Source organism: Pecten maximus, chromosome 11, assembly GCF_902652985.1.
Source record: "Pecten maximus chromosome 11, xPecMax1.1, whole genome shotgun sequence".
NCBI classification, from domain to species: Eukaryota; Metazoa; Mollusca; class Bivalvia; order Pectinida; family Pectinidae; genus Pecten; species Pecten maximus.
The window spans coordinates 21068512-21081445 of NC_047025.1; the positions used below are offsets into that span (position 1 = coordinate 21068512).

Below are 12934 nucleotides of genomic sequence, written 5' to 3' on the forward strand. Positions count from 1 at the left end.
TATGGGTGAATATATATATAGAATATGTATATATGCTTTGACTTCTACAAATCTTATTCTTTTTATGTCTGAGACTGGAACCCTACAAATCTTATTCTTTTTATGTCCGAGACTGAAACCCTACAAATCCTATTCTTTTTTATGTCTGATACTGGAACTCTACAAATCCTATTCTTTTTTATGTCTAATACTGGAACCCTACAAATCTTATTCTTTTTATGTCTAATACTAGAACCCTACAAATCCTATTCTTTTTTTGTCTGATACTGGAACCCTACAAATCTTATTCTTTTTATGTCTGATACTGGAACCCTTAATTGTTTAAAGAATTCAAAATCTGTCTATGTTATGCTTCCACTATCAAGGTACTTGTTATCACCAGTCTGGATGTTTCAGAATCCTCATTAGATACATACAAATATCACCAGTCTGGATGTTTCAGAATCCTCATTAGATATATAAAAATATCACCAGTCTTGATGTTCAGAATCCTCATTAGGTATATAACAAGAGGCCCATGGGCCTTAACGGTCACCTGAGATTTGAATTATTTTATCTAATTTAATTGACCCCACCCATCAGTTCCTGGGGGTCAGTCAGAGCCAACATGTGCATATCATTAAGCTGTCATCCCATGCTGATAATTTTAAGAAAGTTAGAATGAATTCCAATAGAAATCAAACAAATGATTGTCAAAAATGTGATTTCCCTATATAAACTATAGCAAAGTTTACCCTCTCCCAAGGGGCAAACATGAGACCCCAGGGTCATGAAATTCTCTATTTAAGTAAAACACCATAAGACCCTTCCATCTATGAAAAGTATTTTATTCTATCTTATATAGGTATTGAGAAGAAGATTTTTGAAATTTCAGTCAATTTGACCCTTTTTAGCCCTGTCCCTCAGCCCCTGGGGGTCAGTCAGGGCCAACATGTGCATACCATCAAACTGTTATCCCATGCTAATAATGTAAACAGGTTAGAATGAATTCCAATACAAATCATAACATTATTAACAAATAATAGTCAAAAATGTGATTTCCCTATATAAACTATAGTAAAGTTTACCCCCTACCCAGGGGCAAACGTGAGACCCCAGGGTCATGCAATTCACAATTTTGGTAAAGCATCATAAGACCCTTCCATCTATGAAGAGTGTTTGACGCCACCATATCTGAGAGTAGAGAAGAAGATTTTTGAAGTTTTAGTCAATTTGACCCTTTTTGGCCCCACCCCTCAGGCCCCTGGGGGTGGGGACCATATAATTCACAATTTTGCTTGACCTTCAGCAATAGAAAATTTCTGCCAAATTTCACTGAATTTGGTTAAGCAGTTTTGGAGAAGAAGTCGAAAATGTAAATTGTTTACAGATTCACGACGCACGACGACGGACAAAAGGCGATTAGAATAGGTCACTTGAGACTTCGTCTCAGGTGACCTAAAAATATCACCAGTCTTGATGTTCAGAATCCTCATTAGGTATATAAAAAATATCACCAGTCTTGATGTTTCAGAATCCTCATTAGGTATATTAAAATAATGTATAAAATCTACAGAATTGTAAACAGAACGGTAAAAGAACTGTTTTTGAAAAGTTAAATAGTCCATAGTTGGTAATTTCATGGATCCTTATTGACATCATATTCTATAATTGTTTCGATGAATTAATTGGCAGAATACAACAATTGATGTCAGTGGACCATCATATATGATTATGTGCTATAAAGGCCTTTACAGCCAGGTGTCAGCTAAGCATGCTTACTTTTGAAGTTGTACCGGTTTTCTGAATAATCTGATATGTATGTAAGAACATTGGACTGTTTAGCCAGTTCTGGTCCAGTGGCCTAGATATATATTTCTCATATATTAATACATTTGTTTCATGCTCCAATGCCCTCCTACGTGCCAGCTTAACATGTTTCCCTTTTGAAATTTACCTGTTTTCTGAATAATCCGATATATGTACCTAACAACGTTGGATTGTTTAGCCAGTTATGGCCCAGTGGCCTAGATATATGTATTTATCACATTAATGCCTTTTGTTTTATGCTCCAACGCCTAAATCCTACCTAACTTAACACAAGTCTGACAAGTCAACTTCCCCAAACTATAAATCACCCCAAATTACATACATTAGGTCAGCCTACTGCTTATTATCATAGTCATCTACCAAGCACACCACTAAAACAATTCCTCATTACTATACCGGTAGTATCTATATCAAGAAATCAATCATGGTGAAAATATATTGCCATGAATGGATGAATGTTGGTAAAGCCGAGAAAATCAGAAGTAAATAAATGCTTCCCATGGACCTCTCACTGTTTAATTATAAATCATTCGTTTCCATCACAACAGGCTTGTGTGCCAACTAATTGTAGGTAGATATTTTATCAATATGCTCTAATTTTAACTTAAGCTGTTCGTCTCCCTTATAGTATATTTCATGCTGACCATGCTTCATCAGAATTCAGTCACACTAAATTGTAAGTATAGTTAACTTCAAATCACAAAATACCATTAACATACCATCAAATTAATAGCAGTAATAGATTACAAACAGACAGACAAGGTAAAAATATAGCCAATTACATATTGTACTTACTTCTTTTTCTTTTTGACTGATGACTTTGGTTTGGATTCTGATTTGGGCTTCTTGACAACTTTCTTCTTTTCTGGTGTTGTAGGGGTAGTAGCCTCTATGTCTACAATAAGCTCATCACTTTTGTCTGTATTGTATGCTTCCACCTTTTCAGCAGGTTCAGAGGTTACAGATGCAGGTGGAGTCTTAGATTTTTTTACTTTGGGTGTCTTTGGAGTCTTCGGCTCAGATGGTTTCTTCTTCCGCTTTGTTTTCTTCTTTTTCTTACCTCCTTCTTCATCGTCATCCTCGTCCCGTATTTCTGGTGTTGTCACATCCCCAACGGTGGAAGGAATTGCTGGGTTCTGGGTTAAGAGGGGAGGTAGCCCAGTGTTTCCGGCAGCCTGGGCGCGAGCCACCGCCTCAGCTACAATCCTGTTCGCTTTTTCCTGCTGTTGCTTAGCTTTCTTGGACTTTTTACCACCGGTTGCACCTTGTGTAACTGAACCAGTCATCTGACTAGTATCCATGTGCTCTGATTGGTCCATTGGTTGGAAACCTACTAGAGGTACTTGGGAATTAGGCTGTGACTGAGCCTGACCCAGCTGTTGGATCTGTAGCACTGGTATATTGGAAGGCATATTGGGTGGTGCCGCTTGCTGTACAGAGGAAGCCACGGCCTGATGCATGAGAGGACCAGAAATGCCAGCCATGTTGGCTTGCGGGGGCTGTTGAGGTATGTTAGAGGATGAAGTAGGCACTTGAGGGGGACTCATCATGACCGACGGGCCCTGCTGTTGTAATACAGACTGCTGTTGCTGGGGCTGCAAAACACAAAACAACATCTGCAATAGTCTTGCATATATATATATTTACCATTGTATGGCACTGCCACTATATAACCCTACCAATTCAGTTGCGAGTTCACCAGCCTATGAACTGCCAACAGGAAGTGATCTCTGCTACTGGTAAGCGCGGGAAATTTGAATTTGAAAATTTCAAAACAAAAATCGCATGACAAATAAAAAATCGCAGATGGTAAATATAAGAATTGAACGGCTTTCAGTTGGAATTCATAGTCAATATGAATGCCAACTGAAAGCCGTTCAATGCTTAAATATATATATATATGTATGCTCTTGCCGACAGTAACTGAAGCTTTTACCCAAGATCATAATATCTCCAAAATCAAAATCAAAATAATTCCAATGAATTTGACCTCACAACAATATTTGATCATAAAGAACTTTCATGCAAATGTCAGTATCCTAGTGTTATCAATAAGTGAATAGCCAACTCTGTAAAACTTCTTTACTAAATATTTTGTATGTATAGACAAGGGAGACAAAGAATGAGTAAAGTTATGTCAACCAATTTGTGATGTGGAAGTGTCACCTGTGTGGCACAAAATAGTCAGGCCTTTAGCCAATAGCATGTAGACAGAGACAGAAACAAACAAATTGGCCATTGCTTAGAATAACAGTTGATATCATTAGATCGAGTTAAAATGTAGAGTACTGCTGTACATGTACAATCAGCTGCTAGCCAGGACACGCAGCATCTGGAGTCAACGGCTTCATTTCATTAACATTTAATGCATTTGACAAACACTTAAACCACTATAAACTAACACAGTCGGCTGGTTCATTTGAATGCTCAACTCAATTAAATAATTAATTCCTGTACTTATAAATATTTGCATCATAGATCTATCTCCGAAAAAGCTTCAAAATAAGGATAAGCATGTTACTATAAACATGAAATTGAATACACCTGTTAAGACAGAAAGTTCAGAAACCTATTATCACATAAATCATTAAAGCTGATAACCATGGAAACCAATATTACATAAGAAACCTGCTGCCAACAACAATAATTCTCCCCTTTTCTCAATGATTTGAGACAAAAATGGCCAACATTGTATGGAGCAAACAAAACCCAAGTTTTCTTTTTTCACTATTTTGGTATTTGCCCTTCTTGAGAAGAAATCTGATTGGGAAATGGGCTGATCATAGTCCCAAAAAAGCTTAAAGAAAAACACTCTGAAATCTAGAAAGTTTTTTGTTTTTTTTTATGCTATAAGATATATGAAAGGTAGATACTTAATCATGTGCTCTGTTACACTTGCACACTTGAAGATGAATTGCATTCTTTCGCTTGGAGTACTGATGTTGAAATAAATTAGGACTGTGTAACATACAGTTATCAAAAACACATTACTTAATTGTTAATCAGAAACATTTTACAACAAAATACCACATTTTATACCTTTATGATCTGTGGTGGAGTTCAAACTAAACATTTTGGTCTTCATATCAGCTAAACAGTATTCACTCTAAGTCACGTGACCAGACTGATCATGTGACAACATAAGTTGGTCATACAAGTCTGTGAATCATGTAACCAGTGAATACTATTTAGTTAATTGATACCAAATGGTACAGGTATATGATCCAGTCATTTCCAGATATACCGTATTTAATGTTACAGTTACACACACAATGATACACACGTTATATAGCACATCTGATTTCATAGTAGGAATAAATAACAGTGAGACAGAAGCTAGTCCTCTAAGTGTGGGGCATTGTCAACAAAGATTTATTGCATTTTTTGTCAGTAATTTACAGAGATTTCATTTAAAAGTTTCACCTTGTAGTTAATAACTGTTTCATTATATGCCCCTCCCTCCCCCATTCTACTTTAAAAGGAAAACATGGATTTAGCTCTTTCTTTAACATACACAACATATAATTTATACATATATATTAAGGTCATATGAAATTAATTAGTTGGTTCTCAGGCTATTTTTGTATGGCCTAATATATTTTTTTTTCAGATGCAGTGTTTATATATTAACACTAACAGTGTTCTGTTGGACCAAGCTTAAGTCTACCTTAATTCTGCTTGTCTACCAGGCAGTGCAAAGTAGTTGTCTGACCACACAGAAAACCAATATTCTGATTCATAAAATATCACATGTGTAGTTTGAATTCCATATTTAAATGTTGCACACACTTTTTATTTTTAAAGTGGCTGGTCAAGTGTGACTTTTGACCTTTAACATTGACCAATCAATTGGAATCTGATCAGGTGTAGAAAATGACTGGTGTGATTATTGTTTGAAAAATAAATCGTAAAACAGGTTCATTAGATATCTTATTTCTTGTTTTTCAAGACTTGTAATATGTAGACCTGGGTTCAAGCCCCAATAAGGCACTTGGAAAAAATGACCTAGGTATGACCTTGATGAATCTAATATTGATTTCAAATCTAAGACTTTGAGTTTGTGGTCAAACATCTTAATTATTAATTTTGTGATCAGCATCTCAATATGCCTTCAGACTGAAGAAAAAACAATTGAAGATTGCAAGATCTAATCTGTCACAAATGAAACTGGCCCTTGTCAAGCCTTACTCCCATGATAGGATTCAATAAGCTGGATCAGTGACAATGAAGTAACTTTTTTGCTAGACAGTGGTGAATAGAGGGAGATTATTTCAGGTCAGCCGTCCGTGTATGTTGGTGTAGGTAGATTATTGGTCAGTTTAATCAATACCAGCACAGATATACCAATACAAGTGTGTCCTCTCGCAACTCAGCTGGCAGCAGTGGCCTTTCTCTACACCACTGTGTCAAGCTCAATACAGCTCTCCCGCCATCAACCTGTTTACACATTTTTAACGATTGATCGGTCGCTTCCATACGTCTTAGTCACATAGAAGGATATATGCAAGACCAGGGACACAACACCATCTACACACCTTATACCAGACATATAGAGGACTGATGGTTGAGAGTGTCATTAAATAGTAACACAGATATTAGATAGATACAGCCATGTCTGTCATCAGTGGACAGATACAGCAAAGTCTGTCATCTACAGTCACTGAGACACTGGACAGATACAGCAAAGTCTGTCATCTATACAGTCACATAGACACTGGACAGATACAACAAAGTCTGTCATCTATACAGTCACATAGACACTGGACAGATACAGCAAAGTCTGTCATCTATACAGTCGCATAGACACTGGACAGATACAGCAAAGTCTGTCATCTATACAGTCACATAGACATTGGACAGATACAGCAAAGTCTGTCATCTATACAGTCACATAGACACTGGACAGATACAGCAAAGTCTGTCATCTATACAGTCACATAGACACTGGACAGATACAGCAAAGTCTGTCATCTACAGTCACATAGACACTGGACAGATACAGCAAAGTCTGTCATCTATACGGTCGCATAGACACTGGACAGATACAGCAAAGTCTGTCATCTATAGTCACATAGACACTGGACAGATACAGCAAAGTCTGTCATCTATACAGTCACATAGACACTGGACAGATACAGCAAAGTCTGTCATCTATACAGTCGCATAGACACTGGACAGATACAGCAAAGTCTGTCATCTATACAGCCACATAGACACTGGACAGATACAGCAAAGTCTGTCATCTACAGTCACATAGACACTGGACAGATACAGCAAAGTCTGTCATCTATTCAGTCACATAGACACTGGACAGATACAGCAAAGTCTGTCATCTATACAGCCACATAGACACTGGACAGATACAGCAAAGTCTGTCATCTATACAGCCACATAGACACTGGACAGATACAGCAAAGTCTGTCATCAATACATTCACAGACATTTGAAAGATGGGGGAAGCCTTTAATCTAGGAATACTTATTATTGCACAATAGTATATATCTTATCTACTTTGCATTTTTTGTCTGAAATTTAAGTCAAAGTCCATGATCTAATTCGGAAGGGGTCCTCGATTAAAAACTATTATGAAGTCTATATAGATTTTAGTGTAAATTACAATGTGTTGTTAATATTTCTGAACAAGATGACAACATCCCTGGACAATATACACATAAAACTTGTCAGGGTACTGTTTTCAATGTAGGACTTAATTGTAGATCATGTCATGTGTAACAAGCTGTTTTTTATTTTGACTGGTACAGAACACAAGAACGACAGTAAGATATTGCTACATTACTCAAACTATTGAGTTTTTTTTTAACATAATGCATATATTATATAATTACAATACAAAAACATAAATAGTACATTTTAATTCGCAAAAAGTTTCAACACTGAACTTTAAAACAACATATGCAGTGATTTTTTTGTTTCGTTTCATTGAATCATTTTGCAGCTGACATATACGCCATATAGACCAAGAGTGAGACTGATGACTATTTTAAGGGATTTCTGCCTAAAGTTAGAAAGATTTGTGCACAACATGAATATTGACATTTTCACTCAATTATAAAGCAATTATTTACTTTTGAAGTTACAAAGAATACTGATATTCATTGGAGATATTAATCACATTATATGAGAACAACAAGAAGTTGCATAGGGTAAAAATGTAATAAGTATACATTTTGATAATCTAAAATTACTTCTCATTTTTTAATGTCACACAATGTTTCACAGCTTTGTGCACATCACATAAAAAACATTTGAAAAGGTTACATGTAGGTGAAGATTAAGACAAGTCATGGTAATAATGTAAAAAATTTCTTTTTATTTTTAATTTATTTTAGCTATGGGAATCGGTTTCACTTTCGATTAGGGGAAAAATCATTCTAAATCCGACTGAATGGGGCCTTTCCTAGGTTTTTTGTCATGGGTTAAAAAATAATGGCCTTAGGTACCTGAACATTTTCTTCCAGAACATCCCACAAGAGTGGATCAACCCGAATGGCTGCATACATATGCACCACCTACATATATATATGGTTACCTAAATAATAACAGAATAATGTTCTCAACCACCTAATGAAAGGACATCCATGGCCAGTTGACCTTGGTTTTTAGCAATTTCAGAAGTCAAATAACTATTTCTCAAATATTTCAAGAGTTCAATCCTATAGATATACAGTCAAATAGATATGTCCCTTTAATCCCAAGAGTTGGGTCTCATTTTAGGGATTCAAAAAAACATATTCTCAATGGTCTTCTGGATGTCCTGAAGAATGGATAGACAAAGAAAAGATCTCTATATCCCCTCCCCAACCCATCAACTTTGATGAGTGAAGCAAGACAATGCAACTTGACCGGATATCATATATGAAAGATGTTGCTATTCATCGCAGGTTTGTTCAAAAAGATAAATCTAGTCCTTATAACATTAAGATTACTTAAAATGATCTATTCAAAGCCTCCATACCTCGAAGAAAATACAGCTACTTAGTTTTTCATACCATTTTCAAAATGGGATTTGGAACTTCTAAAAATTTGAAATTAGTAAAAGCAAATGAGACACAGAATTGAATTTTTTATCCAAATCGGACCTAAAACATCAAACATGAGCATTTCCAATAAAAGTTTTCGCAGTAAAATCATGAAGACTCACCTGTATGATCACCTGTAGATTTTGCTGATTCTGTTGGGACATCACCTGGGTGAACTGTCCCTGAGAAGGGTCAATTTGCCCTGTCTGCTGACCTTGTGGCTGGGTAGTGTGAGGGTGTTGTTGGAGCATACTCAAAGATCCTCCTCCGCCCCCTCCTGGCTGAGAACTCACAATCACAATCTTCTGCTGTTGATTTTGTGACTGATTCGGGAGGTTTGGTCGTTGGATCTGTATAAACGATTGTCTTACTCCTGTACCACTTACACTGGACTGCAGGTGGATGACTTTCTGTGCCTGTGGATTGTCTTGTTGCTGCTGCTGTTGCTGTGGATTTGGAATTTGAAACACCAGCTGTTGTTGATTATGTTGATGTTGTTGCTGGGAAACAATATTTGAATTTGGTATATGTTGCTGCATCTGCTGCTGCTGTTGTTGCAGTTGCTTTCAAAAAATTAAAAAACCCTTTGAAAGATGGGGGAAGCCTTTAATCTAGGAATACTTATTATTGCACAATAGTATATATCTTATCTACTTTGCATTTTTTGTCTGAAATTTAAGTCAAAGTCCATGATCTAATTCGGAAGGGGTCCTCGATTAAAAACTATTATGAAGTCTATATAGATTTTAGTGTAAATTACAATGTGTTGTTAATATTTCTGAACAACATCCCTGGACAATATACACATAAAACTTGTCAGGGTATTGTTTTCAATGTAGGACTTAATTGTAGATCATGTCATGTGTAAGAAGCTGTTTTTTATTTTGACTGGTACAGAACACAAGAACGAGTGTTCCAGCTAGGTCGGGTTAGCAGGGCGCGGCGCCCTGCCCCTAATTCAAAGTTAGAAATGCGCCCCGCCCCTTTTCCTGTAGTACTGCCCTTTTTCTAAGTGTCATTGATGCTCATTTTGCCTCGTATACTCTAGATCCGATTTGCTGAAGCCATGCAATATACAGTCAGTCAGTCACTAACTGGCCACCTGTAACACCAGTCCCCTTACCTGTAGACCTTTATCCACGGTACTGATGGACGCTGCCCGAGGCAGAGATCGGTCAGCTGGGGATCGAGCTGGTGTTTTATAGATTCATTTAACCGTGACAAGTCGATAGGATCGGTTGGTAATCCAATTAAATCATAATCACGAAGGCTTTTTGAAGATGGACAAAGTAATGATAATGGATGGAAATGTTGTTTTATGTAAACAACTTTTGTCAAGACCGAAAAGAGCCGCACGTTTGTCGTAAAGTTATCCCATGAGCACGTGTGCAATTGGCGATCGATCTATATATCTTTGAAATTTTCTTCACATGACAACACGAAATCCTTCTGGTTTTAACCAAGCAACTTTTAAGTAAATGATCATGAGATCACTTTCCAGTGATTTTCCAGTGATCAAAATTAGCTTTCGGTTGATTTTATTTAATGAAGTTTGGCGGGACGCCGGAAATGGTTCGTTGTAAATGCAGATGTCGCAAATTCCTTGTTGGATTGACGGATTTCTATACAAAATGTTTATTTTTCATAAATAAATAAAGGACACATAAAAATATCTGCTCATGTGAATAATGGTTGCAAAAGTTTAGTTTATATTGTGTTATTTTCGTATCTGAAATGCCGACTCTGCATTAACTGCGGGTCATGTGATAGCCAAGTGATTACATTTCTACAACACGCGGGGGCCGTTTGTTTACGAGAGCAACGGAACAAATGTTTGATCAGAAACTTGCGAATCATGATCGGCCCTAATTCGTTTACCATTTCTGATAATTAATTCAAGAAAATGTTAACTTGCTATAATTTCCTGATTTTAGTTTACCGTTATTTCTAAAGAGTCTAAAGTGAAAGTAGAAATTAACCGCCGCTTACAAGATACATCGCAGTTATTTGGACGAAGTTTATTCAGATATTAAATAATATAATTTCTTTTACTTAATCATTTTTTTGTCGTATATGCTTGATCACCTTTTCTCTTTTGCTCTATAATATCTTCACTTACAATTAGTCGTCTTACAATCACAACGGACTGACTAACTTCTGGTTGAAACTTGAAAATATCGCTCTGTTGACTATAATCTGATAGTAACTTTTTGATTGGACGTAATTATCGTATATGGATTCTCTCAATACACCCTCAAATTGAAATAATGCTAATATCATTTTATTTTTGAATTACTCTAGGTCATAACTTTTACCATCAAAATTTAAAACAATATTTGAAGAATAAAGAGAAGAAAGAAGACATTTTTACACACAAACGAAATAATTAAAAAAAATCAACAGATTTCTATTTGTCTCTTATGAATCAGGTCATATGTAATGCATGGATGTACTTAAATTGTCCTGTAAAATAAGGTAGAAGATAGATAGGCCCGGAAAAAATTTTGCGCACAAAAATGCCCCTTTTTTAGGCAGCGCCCTGCCCTTTTCAAATCCTAGCTGGAACACTGCAGTAAGATATTGCTACATTACTCAAACTATTGAGGTTTTTTTTAACATAATGCATATATTATATAATTACAATACAAAAACATAAATAGTACATTTTAATTCGCAAAAAGTTTCAACACTGAACTTTAAAACAACATATGCAGTGATTTTTTTGTTTCGTTTCATTGAATCATTTTGCAGCTGACATATACGCCATATAGACCAAGAGTGAGACTGATGACTATTTTAAGGGATTTCTGCCTAAAATTAGAAAGATTTGTGCACAACATGAATATTGACATTTTCACTCAATTATAAAGCAATTATTTAACTTTTGAAGTTATAAAGAATACTGATATTCATTGGAGATATTAATCACATTATATGAGAACAACAAGAAGTTGCATAGGGTAAAAATGTAATAAGTATACATTTTGATAATCTAAAATTACTTTTCATTTTTTAATGTCACACAATGTTTCACAGCTTTGTGCACATCACATAAAAAACATTTGAAAAGGTTACATGTAGGTGAAGATTAAGACAAGTCATGGTAATAATGTAAAAAATTTCTTTTTATTTTTAATTTATTTTAGCTATGGGAATCGGTTTCACTTTCGATTAGGGGAAAAATCATTCTAAATCCGACTGAATGGGGCTTTTCCTAGGTTTTTTGTCATGGGTTAAAAAATAATGGCCTTAGGTACCTGAACATTTTTCTTCCAGAATATCCCACAAGAGTGGACCAACCCGAATGGCTGCATACATATGCACCACCTACATATATATATGGTTACCTAAATAATAACAGAATAATGTTCTCAACCACCTAATGAAAGGACATCCATGGCCAGTTGACCTTGGTTTTTAGCAATTTCAGAAGTCAAATAACTATTTCTCAAATATTTCAAGAGTTCAATCCTATAGATATACAGTCAAATAGATATGTCCCTTTAATCCCAAGAGTTGGGTCTCATTTTAGGGATTCAAAAAAACATATTCTCAATGGTCTTCTGGATGTCCTGAAGAATGGATAGACAAAGAAAAGATCTCTATATCCCCTCCCCAACCCATCAACTTTGATGAGTGAAGCAAGACAATGCAACTTGACCGGATATCATATATGAAAGATGTTGCTATTCATCGCAGATTTGTTCAAAAAGCTAAATCTAGTCCTTATAACATTAAGATTACTTAAAATGATCTATTCAAAGCCTCCATACCTCGAAGAAAATACAGCTACTTAGTTTTTTATACCATTTTCAAAATGGGATTTGGAACTTCTAAAAATTTGAAATTAGTAAAAGCAAATGAGACACAGAATTGAATTTTTTATCCAATTCGGACCTAAAACATCAAACATGAGCATTTCCAATAAAAGTTTTCGCAGTAAAATCATGAAGACTCACCTGTATGATCACCTGTAGATTTTGCTGATTCTGTTGGGACATCACCTGGGTGAACTGTCCCTGAGAAGGGTCAATTTGCCCTGTCTGCTGACCTTGTGGCTGGGTAGTGTGAGGGTGTTGTTGGAG

General features: G+C 35.9%; 1 protein-coding gene across 6 annotated transcripts in view; it reads right to left on the reverse strand.

Moving 5' to 3' along the window:
- The window catches only part of LOC117338071 (chromodomain-helicase-DNA-binding protein 8-like), a 53917-nt gene that overhangs the window by 34800 nt on the left and 6183 nt on the right, over nt 1-12934 (reverse strand). For all 6 annotated transcript variants that reach the window (XR_004534958.1, XM_033899258.1, XM_033899260.1 and 3 more), the window contains exons 3-4: nt 8972-9388; nt 2605-3404 (exon numbers count right to left, since the gene is read on the reverse strand). Coding sequence is in view for 5 of the 6 variants with exons in the window: in XM_033899258.1 (XP_033755149.1) it covers nt 2605-3404; nt 8972-9388 (1217 nt within the window). In the remaining variant the exon portion in view is untranslated. The remainder of the gene's footprint in view (nt 1-2604; nt 3405-8971; nt 9389-12934) is intronic.